A 19,355-nucleotide genomic window follows, 5' to 3' on the forward strand; every position below is an offset into this window, starting at 1 on the left:
GAAGTGCCTGGTGGGTTTGTGGAAGGAGATTGCCATTGAGGTGCGCTGGGCCGGCTTGTGTAGGACTTTGAAGGTGTGTGAGGGGTTTCAACGGGGCTAGTTGGGGTATTAGAGCCAGCGGTGCTCCCTGAGGGGCAGTGTGTTGTTTGTGCTGTGTGGATGTTGAGTGTGATCCTGGCGAGTTGTTTATCTATACCGATGTAAAGGGTGTTTCTGTAGTCCAGTTTTCTTGGACAATGTGACAATTTTGCAGGTCGTGGCGGGATGCCATGTGACGATTTCCCTCAGCATCTTCACGGTGTGGAAGTAGGATGCTGTGATGGCGTCGACTTGTGCTGTCACGTTGAGTTGGCTGATGAAGTCAATCCCATGGTTTTTGGCATTGATGGGAGGGTATCCGTTGGGATTGAGTATATCGGTCTACCAGGTGGGATCCCACAGCGATTCATTCTTCCAGAAAATCATGACTTCTGTCTTGCCGGTGTTCAGTTTGAGGCAGTTGGTCTTCATCCAGTCGGCGACCCAGGTCATGCAGACGGAGAACCTAGTCCAGGTTGTGGAGTTTTGACTGAGAGGAAGATGATCCACTGAGTGTCGTTGGCATAGCCTATGGCGTCAATCTCATGGGTAGAGTAGATGCTTGTGAACAGAATCATGAGCTGAGTTGGACTGAGGGAGGATCCTTGTGGTACTCTGCAGATGAGGTTGCTGGCATCAGAGCAGACGAGGCTGACTGGATCATTCCGGTCAGGAAGGAGCATATACATCAGAGGGCAGAACCCTGGATTTCAAAATCAAGCAGACATTGGGTGAGGATGGGACAGGGGGTACTGTGTTTACTTCTATAGTGACTACAAAGCGCCGCAGAGACTCACAGCACTGACTATATAGACAAGACTGTAAGCACATTTATTTTAGTTCAACCTTCTGGTGCCATGCTTTAATCATCAAATTAGATATTATTTAGACAGCTCTGAAATTGTGATTTATTCATGGGCTTGCAATTTATGTTTAAATATTTAAGCAAACAAATATTGGATTTCATTGCTTTTCCCAGTTTGTTTACAGCATGATCACAAAATGCAGGCCAGTAAAATGCTGGTCAAGTGGTAACCCTAGTTATCTCTGCATCATGGTGCTACAATTGTTTACTGCCCGTCCATCATCATAGGAAGGGGAATTTGGTTAGGGGAGTCCCATTTCATGGGCAGCAGTTGCTAGGCTTTTTTTTAGTTTCTCATTGGTTAGAAGGGGATCATTTCTGATATTTAGATATTTACATTTACTTAAGTGCTTGGATTAACTCATTAAAAAGTGTACTTTAAAGCATCACACATTTCACATTAGAATGTCATTCATATGCTATAAGGGGTCCCTCAGGGTAGTGGCCTCAAACGGTTGACAGAAAGCAAAAAGGAGAGCTTGCAGGGACCAGGGAAACCGAGCAGGGATAACACTGCTGATGATTGAGGGCTTTCTCCTTTCAACCACTCTCTCATTGCCCTCTTCCCACCTTCTCTTTTGTCAACACTAAATTATTTCACGCCAGAAGCTTGCAGTGTCCCCCTGAATCCGCTTTTTCAGCAACCCCTCCATACAAAATCTTTATCAACTAATAATCCCTAAATCTCCATCTATTCTACGAGACACCCTTCATATACAAACACTGAGTACATCTAACTACTAACAGATCTCTCCAGGAAGAATCTAAGTTTTCCAAAACAAATACAACTGCAACCTATCACAAACAATACAACAGTTCATTGACCACTACCCAAGTAACCTAAAAACACAATGTCACTTGCCAGAAGGGAACTAGAAATAAAGGGAAGGCGCAAATGTATGCTCACAAGGTTCCCTGATCATACCTTCCGTCCACAGCCGCCCACACTCAAATCATTAGACAATGCAGAAGTTACATCACCATCAACCTGCCACAAAAAGCCTACACAGACCTCCCAGTCCACATTTCTTTAATCAAACAACTTCCCTTCCACCTCCAACAATAGCCACAAGCACAGTTCACCTCCAAATCAGCCACATCAAAATACCTTATCCCCCTCCACCCATACTACAGAACATGACGACAAAAGAAACACATCAACAAAAATACCTGCTCTTCAACGCAAGATCCTTGACCAAAAAAACACTTTAACATCTTTGACCTACTCTCAGAACAATACTGGGCCTTACCTTGTGACCCGACTCCAAATAATGCTCATTCCTTCCTCTTATTATATAGACCACCATACAGCAATGCCAACTTTATAAATGTCCTACTTGATACCGTACCCAACACCCATTTTAACCACCCAAACCTATACACTCTAGGAGACCTCATGATACGGTTAAACAAGAAGAATGACAACCACAGCTTTCACAACCAACCTTGAAGCCTTCAACCTCCGACAAACCTTTTCAGGCCTAACTCAATGCGTACAACACACTGTGGATGTCAGATTTGCACCCTTACACATTCCAAAGTTACAGACTAATCCGTCATAAGCTGGAGCGACCACAACATCATCACAATCACTCATACAGACAATGGAAAAAACGAGACATCCACCAACTCAACACCCATCTTGAAAGAACACCGATAAACATGTGGCTGAAAGAGATAGACACTGTCTACAACAGGATCGCCACTGTACTGGACAAATAGATGCCACCAAAAACACATCAAGATTGACCATGAAAAGAACACCAAATGAATGAATGACCATATCAAAAGCATGAAAACACAACTCGACATACTACAACACTTGTGGAAAAAGCAAGAGATGCAATAGACAAAAGCATGCTAGAACACTATAACAGAGCGCGCAAAAGAGCCGTCAGAACCACAAAAAGACACCACTACTCCACACGCATAACTGAGCGGGCTGTCCTTCCAAAGAACTCCATATCATTCTGGGAATCAGAGCATTAAAACACAGAAACACCACAATCAAAAGACTTTTGGGCGAAAATCCCCTATAAATGTGATCTAAAAAATTATAAAGGTTGAAAATTACCTCAATGAGGACACGGACAACACCACGACAATGCATGACCTGTCAATCACAGAAAGAAACACCAGTAACTATCCTTCAATGCATGACCTGTCAATCACACAAGCACACACCAATAACTATCCTTCAATGCATTCCTTCAAGAACTTGCCACAAAAAATGTCCTTGGTATTATCCTGTAGCCAGGCAGTACGGATAACCATTGGATCCACCACTGGCAAAAATCTTTAAAGATGCTCCCTGTGCAAGGAGGGTCGTCAGATGCCTACTCAACAAGTCCCGGGAACTAGGTTCCTTCCCACATGCAATCTCTCCTGTTATAACTATGCAGGTGAAACCCAAATCATTTAGAAAATGGATGGCCTGTAAGAAGTCTAAAATTCAAAACTCTTGAACTGCCTTCGTGCCATAAAAACATGGATGATAAATAAACATCTAAAGCGCATTAGCACATTGGAATGCGGAGCAGTCCATTGAATACACCGGAGCGCTCCGGGCTTCCATGGGCCAGGAGAGGCCAGCAGAGCAACATTCCAATGTTGTTTGTGTTCACAACTGCTGCTGTTGACAAATGCCTCTCGGAGCCGAGGGGATTTAAACCCCCTCGGGCTCCCAGAGGCCTTTGTTTTTAGTAATTAGAACATTCTGCCATCTAGGGGCAGAATGTTATAATAGCCTTAGAGCCCTCCTAGTGAGCTCTACAGGCCATTAAAGGCTGCTACCTTGTTAAAGGCCCTCGCCTCTGGCCTTTAACGCCGGAGCAGGCCTTTAAGGGCCAGTAGAGCCCGCTAGGTCGATCTCTCAGGCTATAATATGGCAAATATAGAGATTATGACCTGCGGACATTGGCAAAACTACCAGCCTACACCACATGGACCAAAGAGCTTTCAGCCCCTCTGACAACATCAGGAGAAGTTAGAAAGTTAGGAGTAACTATGGATTCAGATCTATATATTCATACCTATCCATGATATCTCATGCTAACAACGTTGCAAAAGGTGTCTTCAACACAATGAGAACACTATGTTGCATCTTCCCATACCCTGCATACCAACATAAACTGCAAGCCATCCTGACGCTCAATCTCCAAGCGTGAAGCCAACAGCCCATACCTTGGCATACCCACACTCATAATATGCAAAATGCAACTCTTCCAAAATGCTTCTGCAAGATTTCTTCCCAGCCTTTGACCGGGAACACGCTTGACATGACGCAGTCCTGCAATCACTTCACCGGAAACCTATAGCTCAAAGGGCATTCAAGGCACTCTGCGTGGTCCACAGAACCTCCCAAAGAAAAGGACCACTACACCTACAAGTTAAATCCAAGCGGCACAAACGAAACAGGACACTGCGCTCCGGGCTCACACCACTTGCCATCATACCACCGTACCCTAAGGAATCTGTAGGAGGCGCTGGCTCAGGACAAGCCACCAATCTCTAGAACTCACTACCAGCCATCCTTAGAAGCTCTCAGAAGCACATACGCTTCGAAGACAGATGCAATTGAGGCTATTTCCTAGATAACCCAGCAACAGATCCCAGAAAACTGTCACACCCTGAGGCGCAATCCTCGGCTTGCATCCCACAAACTGCAAATAACTCAACCAGCAAACTGCTTGCATTATGCAGGCGAGCAAAAAAGAGCCAATCTATAGGCTGCTGTGGAATTATATAGTTATGTACAGCCATACATAGCAGTAATGGCCCACAATGATACCAAAACAATAATACACAGCAGTCGGCAACTAATTGTATCTTATACGTATTACATTCACTTAAGACATATCTGCTGCAAGGGCTGTCCATCACCAGCACTGTGCAGCCACCAAACAAACATGTGCAAATGAGCACGCGTGGTATGGAATAACTCGGAGATCTGCCACACGTTACTGGACCGCTTTGGAGGAATCTAATATAGTCCATTCCCTGCAGGCCCCAAATATCTATAGAATCTGACCACTTCTTTACATCTCACATAGAATCCGATATGGGAGGATAATGAAAATGTCCATCCATGCAGATCTCTGCAATTCTCTCTCCCTCCAACCACGCCACCTCAAGACCACAACTACTCACAAAATCTCAGATTAGACACCGAATGCAGTAACCAGAAAAGCAGACGGTACCAGCATACTGAAAACCACAAAACTGAGCATCTGTCTTTTACACTTCATCATCCAACAGACTGCTACGTGCTGCGTCCGATAACACAACAACCGCACCTCGGTGGTCATCACGCACGACACGGAAACACTTACCACATAGGATCAAACCAAAAACAACAACCTTCCAACCACACAACATGCATGGTGTAGCGCGCTACTCATATAGACAAGTGCTTCAGCGCCCCACAAAGGGAGTAGTATGCGCTTCATAAATGCTGCAATCCTGTACAACACACTCCCACAGGGCTTTTGCTTCATCCTGGAAGAACCCTTCTCTCTTCACGTTCTTGCTCCTCTGTACTTCTGCTCCAGTTGTTGTGGTCCACCCTGTAGGACCCATAATTATTGTGTTGTATAGTTGTGGTATGTTTCATGCGGTGCTCATCTGTGTAGCATATTTCTGCCATTAGTATGGCCTTCTGGCACAGTGGATTCAGGTGTGAGGCATTCCTGTTGACCAAAGCACGTGGTACATTGTTTGGGATGAAGGAATACACATTGTCAGTTGAAGTTTGTCCACAGGACGTGTAGGGTCGACTCCCTGCACACAACCCCTGTGGCTGCCAGATTACAGCATGGATCTGTGAAGAGGATTGTCTGTCTGTAAGACCAGGTTCACATCCATATGTACAACTGTTCATACATATTTATGTGATTCAGTAATGCAAGCCCTTTGCTATCAGGGTGAGCACCCTAGAGACACCCAGTGAGCGGGCAGCTCAGCTTCCAGTACTGACAGGGGGGTCAGAATGAAAATGTGTGCCCATGATGGCAAAATGGAGTAATTTGAGGCAAATCATTTTGGTCTATGACCGTGTTCCCCCAAACTGTGGGTGCCGACCTACTGGTGGCTCATGAACGTCTAAGGAATATATTTAAAGATCCTTTTAAATTCAATATTTAGCTTGTCACATTTCCTGTGCTTCAGAGGCAAAATGTCAGACCATGTCTTCTGAAAAATCAGCGTATTTTGTTGCAGATGTGGACTGGTGTTTACAAACTCCTTTCACCTTGCAGACAAAGAGAAGAGTAGAGTGAATTATGTGACAACTTTGCTGGGTGGAGGGCGTGTGAAAGGGAAGGCTGCAGAATTTCATTGTGGTAACTCACAAAAACTATAAGTACCTGTAAATGAACCGCACACATTCAGCCACGAAGAACGCAAAGAATGAAGCACCTTTTTGTCCTGAGCTGGAAAGAAAGATCTGAATTGGATCAAAACAAATAAAGACATGTTACCTGGTGATTCCCAAATAATAAACATTCACTGAGAGCCGATGTCCACACATTATCATGTGTGTGGTATAGTTTTATCAGTAAAACTGTAAGTCTGTGCGGCTAATGGGGCTTATGAAGGTAATTTTCATTTTGCGATTCCCAAATAGCGATTTTTAAGGAATCGCTATTTGAGAATAGCAAAATGGAATGTAGGTAAAAATTCGCAATTTTTTTGCGAATCTCTTACATTCCTTAATTGCGATTAGCAAATTGCGATTCACAATTAAGGAAGGAGTGTACCATTCATTCCTATGGGCTAAGAGGCCCATAGAAATGAATGGGGATACATTCTCAAATAGCGATTTTCTGTGAGAAAATTGCTATTTGAGAATCGCAATTCCAAGGGTGCCAGGGTGTCCAAAGGACACCTGTTGCACCCCTGGAATGTGCCTGTAAGTACATGTGGCGCACAGACATGATGTCTGTGCGCCACATGGCACTTTGAATTTTTTTTTTAAATGCATATTTGAAGGAATTCGCAAAATACCATCTACTTGAAGGAAGTGGTATTTTGTGATTTCTTATGCAAAAATCGCAATTTTTAAGAAACCCCTACATAGCATTTAAGGAATCGCAAAATTGCGATTCCTTGAAAGATATAACCAAAATAAGGAATCGCAATTTTTGCGATTCCTTATTTTGCTAAGTGGCACCTATATATCAAAACGCCGTTTGCGATTCGCAAACGCCGAAATTCGCCAAATTTTGGCGTTTGCGAATCGCAAACGGCTACCTACATATGCCCCTTAGTGGCCATTTTAATGAAAAATGTGATGTCTGTCGGTGCTAGTGACCGACTACGCGATGCCCGAGTGAAACTAAAAGATTGCGCGCCTCGTGCCATTAAAGCACGATGGGCCAGGAAACGGGGGCATTCTACAAACTGGACAGTGGTACTAAAAGATTTGGAAAGCAGCGATCCATGATTTTATACAAATACATGCACAGACATTAAAGCTACACTGGTGACCGTTTGCTCTCAAAATAAAATGTTCCCAAAAAACAGCAACTTCAAAAACATGTTTTGCTAACCTGTTGTAGAGCTCTAAATTCAAGGACTCTTCTAGTAAAAAGTGTTTTGATCCGTGCCAGTTTTTAAATAAAAGATTAATAATGCAAGATCAATGTAAACCTGGTAAAGGCAAAATCAAAATAAATAAATGAGGGTACTGCTTCTAAAGAGGGTCTTAGAAGGGTACATGGGATGCAGATTCACAACTTTTTGGAATTCACAAGAGTTTACCGTCCTCCTAACACGGTTTCCTGAATTAAATGTTCTCATGAGAAAATGTCCAAGTGTGTATCAGCTCTTGCGAAAATATGTTGAAAGATTACACTTTCCCCATTCCCATTTTTTCCCACCCTCGAAAGTGTTCTTCCTGCCCTAGTAACCCTTCCCCAGAGTGGGAGACTTGGAGAGGAGTTTGGTTCTGGCCTTGAAAGTGTTAGTTTGTAGCCGTGTGCAGACTCGCAGGCGTCTCAGCCCGGTGAAGGGGGCTTCCGGCTACTTCCGCCCACTTAGTAAAGCTGGGGGAAGGTGGCGAAGATGGAAGTATGTCCTGTTTACTTAAGATGGTCTTTCTTAACTGTCTCGTTTGTATGTGTGGTGTTGCCGTTTGTTGGAAGTGACGAGACCACCCACTCTACACCATTTCTGGATGTATGTGAGATGGTACCCACTCTAACAGAGGGGGCCCCTGAAATAGAATATAGGTAGAGGACATCAGGGGAAATACCCAAACCACTCGAACAAAAAGTCTCTACCTGTATGGATCAAAATGCGTAACGAGCCACGCATTTATAGACACCTGGGAAGCTGCGGGTATGTGAGATGGAAATCTAGCGTATTCTGTTGGGTTTCCATGTGGAGAATCCTGCTGTCGGGAGCAACCTGATTTTCAGACTGTGTGGCATATCTGTGCTGTTAACATGAGAGGCTCTGCATTGGTGCATGTTGTTAAATGTGGTTCTATACTGTCCACCCTGCTCACTTGCTCTCCTCTGCTTCACTCTCTTCTTTCTTCTGCAGCGCAGATTGCCTCTGTGTTTCTCAATCTTGTAGAGCAGACCACCTCTCTGTTTCTCCCTCTTCTCGAGCAGACCACCTTTCTGTTTCTCCCTCTTATGGAACAGACCACCTCTCTGTTTCTCCCTCTTCTAGAGCAGGCAACCTCTTTGTTTCTGCCTCTTATGGAACAGACCACCTCTCTGTTTCTCCCTCTTCTAGAGCACATCACCTTTCTGTTTCTCCCTCTACAAGAGCAGACCACCTCTCTGTTCCCCCTGTTCTAGAGCAGACTACCTCTTTGTTTCTCCCTCTTATGGAACAGACCACCTCTCTGTTTCTCCCTCTTCTAGAGCAGGCAACCTCTTTGTTTCTGCCTCTTATGGAACAGACCACCTCTCTGTTTCTCCCTCTTCTAGAGCACATCACCTTTCTGTTTCTCCCTCTACAAGAGCAGACCACCTCTCTGTTCCCCCTGTTCTAGAGCAGACTACCTCTTTGTTTCTCCCTCTTATGGAACAGACCACCTCTCTGTTTCTCCCTCTTCTAGAGCAGACCACCTCTTTGTTTCTCCCTCCTATAGAACAGACCACCTCTCTGTGTCTCCCTCTTCTAGAGCAGACCACCTTTCTGTTTCTCCCTCTTCTAGAGCAGACAGCATCTCTGTTTCTCACTCTTCTAGAGCAGACCACATCTCTGTTTCTCATTTTGTAGAGAAGACTGCAGCTCTGTTTCTTCATTCATTAGAGCAGACTGCCTCTGTGTTTCTCCTTCTTGTAGAGCAGACCACCTCTCTACCTCTGTTTCTCCATATTGTAGAACAGACTGCAGTTCTGTTTCTCAGTCTTGTAGAGCAGACTGCCTTTCTGTTTCTCCATCTTGTAGTGCAAACCACAGCTCAGTTTCTCCATCTATTAGAGCAGACCGCCTGTTTCTCCATCTTGTGGAGCAGGCCTTCTCTCTGTTTGTCCATCTGTAGAGCAGACCATCTCTCTGCCTCTCCGTTTCTCCATCATGTAGAGCAGACCACCTCCCTGTTTCTCCCTCTTCTAGAGCAGACAACCTCTCTGTTTCTCATTTTGTAGAGAAAACTGCAGCTCTGTTTCTCCATTTATTAGAGCAGACTACCTCTGTGTTTCTCCATCTTGTAGAGCGGACCGCCTCTCTGTTCCTCCTTTTTCTAGAGCAGACCACCTCTCTGTTTCTCCATCTTGTAGAGCGGACCGCCTCTCTGTTTCTCCATCTTGTAGAGCAGACTGCAGCTCTTTTTTTAAATTTATTGTTTTAGAGTTTTCTATAGCGCAAATCAGACCAGAGACATCGGGTATGAGAGCGCTTTATACGAGCACCAGTTTTGTTACAGATGGACACGTTCATTTTTATTAGGCACAGGGAGATTAAGTAATTTGCCCAGAATCACAGGATGTTGAGCGTCGTTGCCGAGGCTTGAACCATGGTTCCCCAGCTTTGAGGTCAACCGTTCTAGCCATAAGGCTACATCCTCTCCTCTCTGTTTCTCCATCTAGTAGAGCAGACCTTCTCTGTGTGCCTCCAACTTGTAGAACAGATCGCCTCTCTGTTTATCCATCTTGTAGAGCAGACTACCTCTCTGTTTCTCCATCTTGTAGAGCAAACCATCTCTCTGCCTCTATGTTTCTGCATCTTGTAGAGCAGACAGCCTCTCTGTTTCTACATCTTGTAGAACAGACTGCTGCTCTGTTTCTCAGTCTTGTAGAGCAAACCGCCTCTCTGTTTCTCCATCTTGTAGAGAAGACCACATCTGTTTCTCCATCTTGTAGAACAGCCTGCAGCTCTGTTCTCAGTCTTGTAGTGCAGACTGCCTTTCTGTTTCTCCATCTTGTAGTGTAAACCCAGCTCGGTTCTCCATCTATTAGAGCAGACTGCTTGTTTCTTCATCTTGTAGAGCAGACCGCCTCTGTTTCTCCATCTTGTAGGGCTGACCACAGCTCTGTCTCTCCGTCTCTGTGATTCAAAGTAAACACAAGCAGATGATGGACGGAGCATTGAAACTTTTCAGACACTCACCCCCAGTCACAGATCTGGGTTGAATCCATCATCGTTCTTTAGCTCACTTCGCCCCCTCAGTTCAGACCCAGCTATATGCAAATCAGTCTTGACCCTGGGCCTCATGGGAACAGTCCAGCCCGAACTGCCAGCCAGGTCTTCCTTGAACCAGAAGCAAGCATCCTGGGACCAGTTTCGGGCTAACAGCCCTCATCAGCCAGGCTAGCTAGAATCCAGTGGCAAAGTGAGCACGGTACTGTTCCCATGGGCACAGGGTCTAGGCTTATTTGCATATGGCTGGGTTCAAACTGGAAGGGCATGGTGAGCAAAATAACAATGGATTTAGGCCCAGATCTCTTTACTGGGGTGAATGTATGACATTGTTCTGCATTCTGTCCATCAATTGTTGTTTTTCCTCTGTGATTCTCCAACTTTTGCAACAGATTGCCTCTCCGTCTCTCCGTCTTGTAGGGCTGACCACATCTCTGTTTCTCCGTCTTGTAGGGCTGACCACAGCTCTGTTTCTCCATCGTGTAGGGCTGACCACAGCTCTGTTTCTCCGTGTTGTGTGGCTGATCACAGCTCTGTTTCTCCGTCTTGCAGGGATGACCACAGCTCTGTCTCTCCGTCTTGTAGGGCTGACGACAGCTCTGTCTCTCCGTCTTGTAGGGCTGACCACAGCTCTGTTTCTCCGTCTTGTAGGGCTGACCACAGCTCTGTTTCTCCGTCTTGTAGGGCTGACCACAGCTCTGTTTTTCCGTCTTGTAGGGCTGACCACTGCTCTGTTTCTCCGTCTTGTAGGGCTGACCACAGCTCTGTTTCTCCGTCTTGTAGGGCTGACCACAGCTCTGTTTCTCCTTCTTTCACTGCAGGGTTCTTCTATGTATCTCTCCTTCCTACACTGATGAAATCCTTTTCTTTGATTCACATCTAGTACTGCCTTACGCTTCCCCATTTCTCCATCTTATAGCAAAGACCACCCTTTTCTTTGTCTTTTAATACAGACCTCTTCTTCTCTGTTTCTCTCTTCTTCCTGTCAGATTTCCTCTCTGTGTCTCTCCTGCCTCTGCAGTCCCTTTCTATGATCTTCTCTTTCTCACACCTGCATTGCAGACCTTGTCTTCTCCCCCATTCACCACAGACCTTGATCATGCAAAGCTTGGGACACTCTATGAGCAAAACATAGAGACATTTATGAAACCCCAGTGCAGAAAAACAACCAGATCTTTGTTTATATATACATTTATTTTTTATTTTCCAAGTTGACCATACATACAGATGGTTATTTTATCTCTGCAAAATGTGAAACAAATATATTATGTGGCAAAAGTAAGTAGGCAAGCTTCAAGAGCCCCCGTATATATTAAGGCCTCGATTTTAGAAGCGTCAGGTCTGCATATAGTTCCATTTGTTTGTTACAATACACTCAATAATCTATCCAGGATTTAAACTTCAGTGACCTCCCTCCCCCCTCCAGTGGCACTCCGCCCTCTTTGAGCTAGCAGGAGCACCAAGGCAATAAATCCCCTATGAGGGGTGGAACCTCCTTCACCGAACCCATGAGAGCAATCGTGGGGTCTGTGAGCATCTTCCAGCCAATCATCGAGCCCAGGTCTAGTGTAGGAAACCTGCTCCTGGTCTACCACATCGAACACAGCTTGCGCCATCTTTATTTTGAGTATAGTAAGTGCTCTGTAAGAGTTTATAGTGGTTTAGGAAGAACCAGGTTTTGCCACCTACCCATCCACTTTTTACCCTGAGACGGGGGTGTACATTAGCATCTATTATCAGTGTGGCTGAATATGACAAACTACAGCTGGTGGTCAGCATTTTGCAGAACAGACGCGATCTCTACTTCAAGAGCTCCCCTCTAAACATTCCATTGCCGTGAATGCCCAAACCTCTCCGCCTGGACCAGCGAGTCCAAGAGGGGTGTCCACTTCAGGCAAAGAGGAGCTTACACAAAGTGATCCGTAACTATCCAAGGTAGACTGGCCTTCAAGCTGCTTCTTTGCATGTTTCATTTGCCAAGAAGCTTTATCAGTCTCGAGGTTTGGAGGAAGTCACTAAGAATGGCCAGTATCTTTTCTTCAGACTCGCTGTAATTTCTCCCACGCGCATCCTCTCTAAGTACATGGTTGTGACAGTCGCTCGTCGACAGAACTTGGTAATGGAGGAGAATGCTCTTCAAGCTGCTGCTAACCACAAGTGATGGCAGAGCGTGCTCAACCGGCAGAGAGGGGTGAGAGAGGTACCTCACACACACTACTGGCGTCATGCTTCATCATCGGGTTCACCCCGACTCCTAAAGGTCAGAGTGGGCTCGACCGTATTTCAGGGAGCACTTGGGAGATGTAGGCCATGAGGTCTAAAGATAAAAATCCTACTGCGTTCCTCAGGTATCCCTTTATTTGAGTGGATGTAGTGGATATTAAAATACAAATAAAACTAGGATCTTTTCTGAGGTTGTTGTCCTATGACCCTAAAGATGTGCCAACATGTTTCAGCCCTTGTGAATTGCCTGAAAGGTCCTGGGCTTTCTTCAGGGCAAAACAAAGTTCCCTCCCTGGTGTTGGTTAAGGAATTTACCTATATTTTTGATGTTGATGGAACAGAAAGCTGTTTCCTCGTGAAAATGATACGGAGGTTATACTTATCTCTTCATCTGGAGTAAACGCAAAAATCCGCCCAATTTTGGTGGAATACATGTTTTTCATGTAGATTGGGAAGGGGTAGCCTTGTTGCCAAACGTATTCCAAAGCTTCTACCCCTCTGACAACATGTTCGGCTCCAGCGACTCCTGGCATTGGCTGAGGAAGCTTGACACCAATAGGATGTGTGAGGGTTAATTAACAAAAAGGAGTTGCCTCCTTTCCCGCATCCAGTGGAGTACGCCACGTAGGATCTACTTTGAGCGTTATGGTTCTGGATATCTTACGGTTGTTATATACTCTTCAAGATGTTCAGATATTCTTCAAAGCCATCAAGTATGTGCGACTCCAGATTATCCACAGATAATCCATATTTCCATCTGAAGATAATTTGTTAGTTGGCACCTGTGCTACTCTCAGGGAACACTGCAGTGTTTCCTTTAGTGGGAAGCCGATCTATCCATGCGAATTGCCGACTTCCTCAAATCCGGTCCTCCACTAGAGGCCGGTGAATGTCATCAACGGATCCTGCATTTTCCTAGCGCTTAATTCCTGCCTGTATATAAGGCCTCTTCAGCAAAGTCTCAAAGATAGATATTATAAGAAGTTTGAAAATTTCAGTCAACACCACGCGCCAATCTCTCCGGGCATCATGTCACATGATCTACAAACCATAGTGTGTCCAGCTGGAGCCAATCCCCCAGCAGTCAGCAGCGACTAATGCTTCGGTGTCAGGAGTCTTATGAACCACTCAGGAATTCAAGGAGTCCGGTCAGCAGTGGCGGCTGGCAACCCCAAGAGTGGTGAGGCAGGCAAATGTGTGGAGGATGGGTGCAGTCACACACCTCAATGCAGCAGAGGACATGTCGTCCTCGCTCTGGGCCTCTTCTCTCATTCAGACTCCAGCGCGGGCCCGAGCCAACTCCGTTAACCAATACTGCTGCTGCCCTCATGCTGTGTAGCAGGTTTAGGTTCTGCATGACTGGCTGACCGTCGCAAAACAGCCAGCCAAAGAGACAAGCACACTTTAAACTAGTGCACTGCCGGCCCACCACTCCTCCCAGCTGCTGCCGCCACTCAGCAGGCCCCGGCCCGTCCTGACACTCAGTTCGGGACTGGCAGATGAAACCTAAAGTGGCAATGAATTAACTTCATTACCAATGTATTTTTAAGTTAGTGGGGTGATGCTCTTCCGTTCTAATGGAGGGCCCGCCCCTAGCGGTCAGGAAAGGAAAGCTCATATCACATATTTCTACTGATTTATCAGACAGACAATCTTGCTTCGACTCCCTCTAATAACCTTCAGCATAGAAGTGACGCCAACAGACCCCCCCTGCCTGCTGGTGTTATCTGTTGGCGTAATAAGAGATAGGTTTTTGCTTTTTTCCTAGCTTTTTTTATCAGTTTTCCATTGGTTTGCTGAAGGACTTGCTATTCTAATCTGTGTTTCCAAATTTTAATGAATGCCTGATCTTAAAAAGTAAGGGGCACATGCATCAAAGGTTTTTGCAAGCGCAAAAAGGCCTTTTGCTATGCATTAATGTGTTAGGCACTCGCAATTTAAGAAATCGCAATTTATTGCGATTTCTTAAATTGCAATTGCATTTAAGGCATCGCAATTTGCAATTCCTTAAATGCAATGCAAAAAGCACTTAGAAATAGCAAATTTGCTATTTGGGGCCGCAAACTACATAGAAATTACTATGGACTGTATTTTGCAAAAGCCTTGAAAAATGCATTAATGTGAATTTTTCAAGGTATCAGGTTACACACACACATGTCCTTGGGGCATGTGTGTGCGCAACATGGGTGCACATCACAATTTCAGGGGTGCAACAGGTGTCATTTTGCCACCTCTGCACCCTTGAAATTGCATGTGCAATATGCGAGTACCTATTGGTACTCTGAAATTGTGCATGCAATTTCCCATTCATTCCTGTGGGCCTCTAGGCCCGTAGGAATGAATGGAAAGCCATTCCCTAATTGTGACCGGCAATTTGCAAGTCGCAATTAAGGAATGTTTAGGAATCGCTATTTTTATAGCGATTCCTACGTGCATAGGCTTTTGAGAGTCCTTAATTGTGATTCCTTAATAATTGTTAATAAGGACTCGCAAAAGCTTTTCTTGATGCATAAGTGTCTTAAGTAAGGGAATAAAAAACACACCTGTGTCCCCGAGGAGCCAGTAAAACAGCTTTAGAGTTCCGGGTAAGATCCTTTTTCCTTAAGTGGAAAACTTGAAAATATCCTGCACTGTGGGACTCTGGAGTAGCCCGGCTGCTCAAAGTGTCAAAGTCCTTTTCCTCCGGCTCTCAGTCTGTATATTTTCTTTTCTTTTTTAAAGATGGGGTTTGGTAAATTCTGCTGTAAAGTTACTGCATGGCTGACTACTCAATAGAGACAATTTCAGATAGTAACTTTTTGTTAACCTGTCAAAAGGGATATTCTATACAAATATCTGAAGACCGTGCATATGTGGAGATACTAGCTGTATATAAATGATTCATCAAAAGTTTTAACATTTCATGGAGAACCTTTGATATATTTACAGTTCTTTCCCTGTGAGACATGAGATGGCTGTAAATCCTTGGAATTATCATAAGCCCTTACATTGTAAGGAACCTGAAATGTTATAGGATAGAAGAGATTCTGCCTGTTAGTAGCAGTCCAGAGTGTCGTTTCAATCATTAATGTGTTTTCAGATTTCCTGTTTAGTAATGAGAACCGAGAAGTGAAGAGTCGCTATGGTTTGATTACCCCTTGACGTATCTTTCCTTAAAGGATCCGCTTGCGGCCGCGCATGCTGCGTGACGTGTCAGTGACCGACACAACAACCACGGTCCTGGGCACAGAAATCAGTTGCCCCATAGGGATTGCCCCAACGGCCTTCCACTGCCTGGCCTGGCCTGATGGGGAGATGAGCACAGCAAGAGGTAAGGCTTCCAAGCGCTGAGCCTGGGCCTCAAATTCTGGCAATGGGCGGGAGCGACGAAAGCCGTTCACTTCCATTAATCTTATACTATGGACGTTCGCCTACGCATGTATAAACGCTGTAACATTTTAATTGCTTCCACATTCACACACCCGTACACATACTAAAGCATTTATTATAGTACTGTTACTACCTGGTTGGGTCTGTGTTGGACATCAATGTTGGGCTAGGGGGCCATAAGAGATGGGATTTCTCTGTCAGGGAGCACAATGACATCAGTTTCTGATTATGACTTCTCTGTTAGGGCTAATGGGTGACATCATTTCTGGGTCAAAGCGTATAGAAGTATTGTCTCTTACAGGGCAGCACACGTTTTGCACAGCACAGCCCCTTTTGTAGGTTGATGGAAGCTATCCCTTGATACTACTCTGCTCTGCTCCTGTATTTATGACCCCATCATTGACCAGTTGCTTGTAGATCATGCAATATCCATCCTGCTATGTCCTCAGTAATCTGCACCTTCCTCTTCCATGCTCAGCTGCTGAAGCCATGAACTTGTGCTACATCGCCAGCACCTATTCGACCTGCTCGGTGGAGGAAATTGTGACCTCAGCTCCCAAGGGCTTCCGCTGGTTCCAGCTCTACGTGTACCGGAACAGGAAGCTCTCGGAGCAGCTGGTGCGCCGGGTGGAGGCCTTGGGATTCCAGGCCTTGGTCCTGACTGTAGATGTGCCGTACACCGGGAAGAGGAGGAGTGACATCCGCAACGACTTCCGACTCCCAGCCCACCTCAAAGTCAAGAACTTCGAAGGTGTCTTTGAGGTTTGTAAGCAAATATCTGGTGGGATAAAGAGGGGGGTGAGTGACACTTCTGAAGGTTTCTTGTTAAAAATGAAGGGCCTTGAGTGAAACTTGAGGGTGATGGGGATAGTATTGTAGAGGCGATCCTGGGTAGCCTGATGTAGGGTCAGAGAAGGAGCAGTTATACTCCACTTCGGAGGCGATGTTGTGTGGTTTCCATGGGTGGTCGGATCCACAAGAAACAAGGTACCCACTACACTGAAGGCTGCCTCAACTAGCGTCTTGTTAGTTGTGTAGTATTGTATCACTTTCTTGTGCTTGCTTGGTTGTTTTTTCAGTTGAGAGGGCCTCAAAAGTTATATCGTAGCCTTACTTGCCTGCAGTAAATACAAGGGTCCGCTCCACTTCAAGGCTTCCGTCAACCTTCTTCCATGCTAAATACTCCCACTTGCCTTGCTGTAGAGCGCATGCTCTCCTAATAATTGCAGAATCCCCCTCCATACCAAAAGCGTACCTAAGTAGCAAGCTACTTTATTTCACAAAGTTAAACTGAAAAGAAAGTCTAAATTAATGACTTTCGGTATTCACAAAGGGCATTTACGAGTAGTAAAGTTAGACTTTCGACTCAGTTAAACTTAAGTTTTGATCTTAAGAACTGAGACCAAAATTGAGACAAACGTCTAACTTTACTACTCGTAAATGCCGTTTTTGAATACCAAAATTCGTAAAGTTAGGCTTTCGTCTGTTTACCTTTGTGAATCGGGACCATAGGCTTTTTTTGCTCTTTGTCTTACCAGTATACGCTGCCTCCTCCCTAATATGTTGGGGATAGTTTTGGAAACAATAATCTGCAATTCTTGGACACCGACATCATGTCACAAGTTTCTGTCAATAGGAATTCAACCTATATTTGTAAATTAATACTCTTTATATGTGGCCATCAACAAATCACTACTTCACCTTGATTCATACCCGTTTCAGACATGTCCTAAAGATAGTAATGCGTGCCACTGAACCTATACAAACCATTACCTTAATGCAGCAGGTTAGTTTGTGGGACTCTGTAAACGTATTGAATTGTGGTCCACCGGCACTTTTCTAGGGGAAGCACATCCTATAAGGACAATACTTAGCACACCTCAGAAGCGATGCCCCAATTACTTCCCAGTAATCGGCATACAAGTCTAGACTTCCTGGTCATGGTCCTTGCTTCTGAATCCATCCCATCGAGAATCCTGCTTCTGTCAGTAAAGCCCCGGGACATTGCAGCTCAGTTGACCTCGCTGCTGCTTCGTCCCTTGTTCCTTGGTGTATTCCTTGTCTGCTCAAGCTGCTGTCCAACAGTGCCATACCTATGAGTACGCATGGACGGCATCCATAGGAAACAAAGCAAAGCTTTGGGTGATTGTAACTCATCCGCCCGTGCTGCTGGCAGCTGTGGTTCTTGCTCCTCGCTCTCCCTGCTGTCTTGACTGCCAAGGATTCCTGGGGACATAGGGGTTGGTGGAAATTCTGCAGAGTTATATAAAAACTCTGCGAGATTCTGTGGAGTTCCATGAGCGGGTGAAATTCGGCACATTGCGCTGATTTCTAGCAGCAGGAGCTAGTTCCACACTGTAAAATCAGTGCATATAGCACCACGTGGTGCTCCAGAGGGCGCTGCTACTTTCTGCCGCTTGGGTAGATTTTCTACTCGAGTGCTGCTTTCTCAACGCGAACGATCATGAACTGCAGTGACCACCCGCATCAAGGAATCTCACCGGGTGGCATTCCAGTACCTGAAAATCGTGCCCGGGGACACAAATTCATGCTCACACTCACCAACTTAACATTGACGAGTTGCACGCAAGAAAAACTCCGCCACGTGGTAGAGTTTTATTTGAACTCTGTGTGCTAAGTTAACACTGGGTGGACAAAACTGAACTGGCGAAGTGGAATTTTTCACCCAGTCCTAGGGACGATGTGCTCACCCATCCTCTTGGATCCACCAGCGCAGTGGTGTCTGACGCTGAAGCTGCACAGCCTTCTGGAGCTGCTCTGGCAGTGGCACAGAGCGTTCTTCGTTGAAGTGGTGGCTCTCGCGTGGACTCCTCCCTTTCGATTCTCTGTCCACTGCACCGCAGTGTGTTCTTAGCCAGGTCCATTCAGCAAGTCTTACCAACGCACTGCAAAAGAAAAGAATTGTTTTTCTCATAATTCATCAAAATAAAAGATAACATGTGATTGACACATGGAAATCGCAAACAGCAAACTTTTTTAATTACAAGTTTGTGTAAGTCCTTCCCTAAATATGAGATTTTGCCTCTTTCTGTCTAAATACCCTATCATGATTGACACACAGTGGTCGAAGTGGGAAAGAAAAAGTAGGGGAACTGTGGGTGGAGAATCAGGGGGGCGGGAATAACCGAAGATTGAATCAGTGGGCGGAGTCAGGGGTGTGGCTAGAAATAGCAAAACATACCAATTTTTTGCACGTTTAGCA

General features: G+C 45.2%; 1 protein-coding gene across 4 annotated transcripts in view; it reads left to right on the forward strand.

Moving 5' to 3' along the window:
- LOC147665747 (2-Hydroxyacid oxidase 2-like) overlaps positions 1-19,355 on the forward strand; it is a 198,796-nt gene that overhangs the window by 138,830 nt on the left and 40,611 nt on the right. For all 4 annotated transcript variants that reach the window (XM_086949548.1, XM_086949551.1, XM_086949549.1 and 1 more), the window contains 2 exons: positions 15,922-16,073; positions 16,611-16,894. In XM_086949548.1, coding sequence (XP_086805674.1) covers positions 15,922-16,073; positions 16,611-16,894 — 436 coding nt within the window. The remainder of the gene's footprint in view (positions 1-15,921; positions 16,074-16,610; positions 16,895-19,355) is intronic.

Source organism: Lissotriton vulgaris, unplaced genomic scaffold (genome assembly GCF_964263255.1).
Source record: "Lissotriton vulgaris unplaced genomic scaffold, aLisVul1.2 SCAFFOLD_2093, whole genome shotgun sequence".
Lineage (NCBI taxonomy): Eukaryota > Metazoa > Chordata > Amphibia > Caudata > Salamandridae > Lissotriton > Lissotriton vulgaris.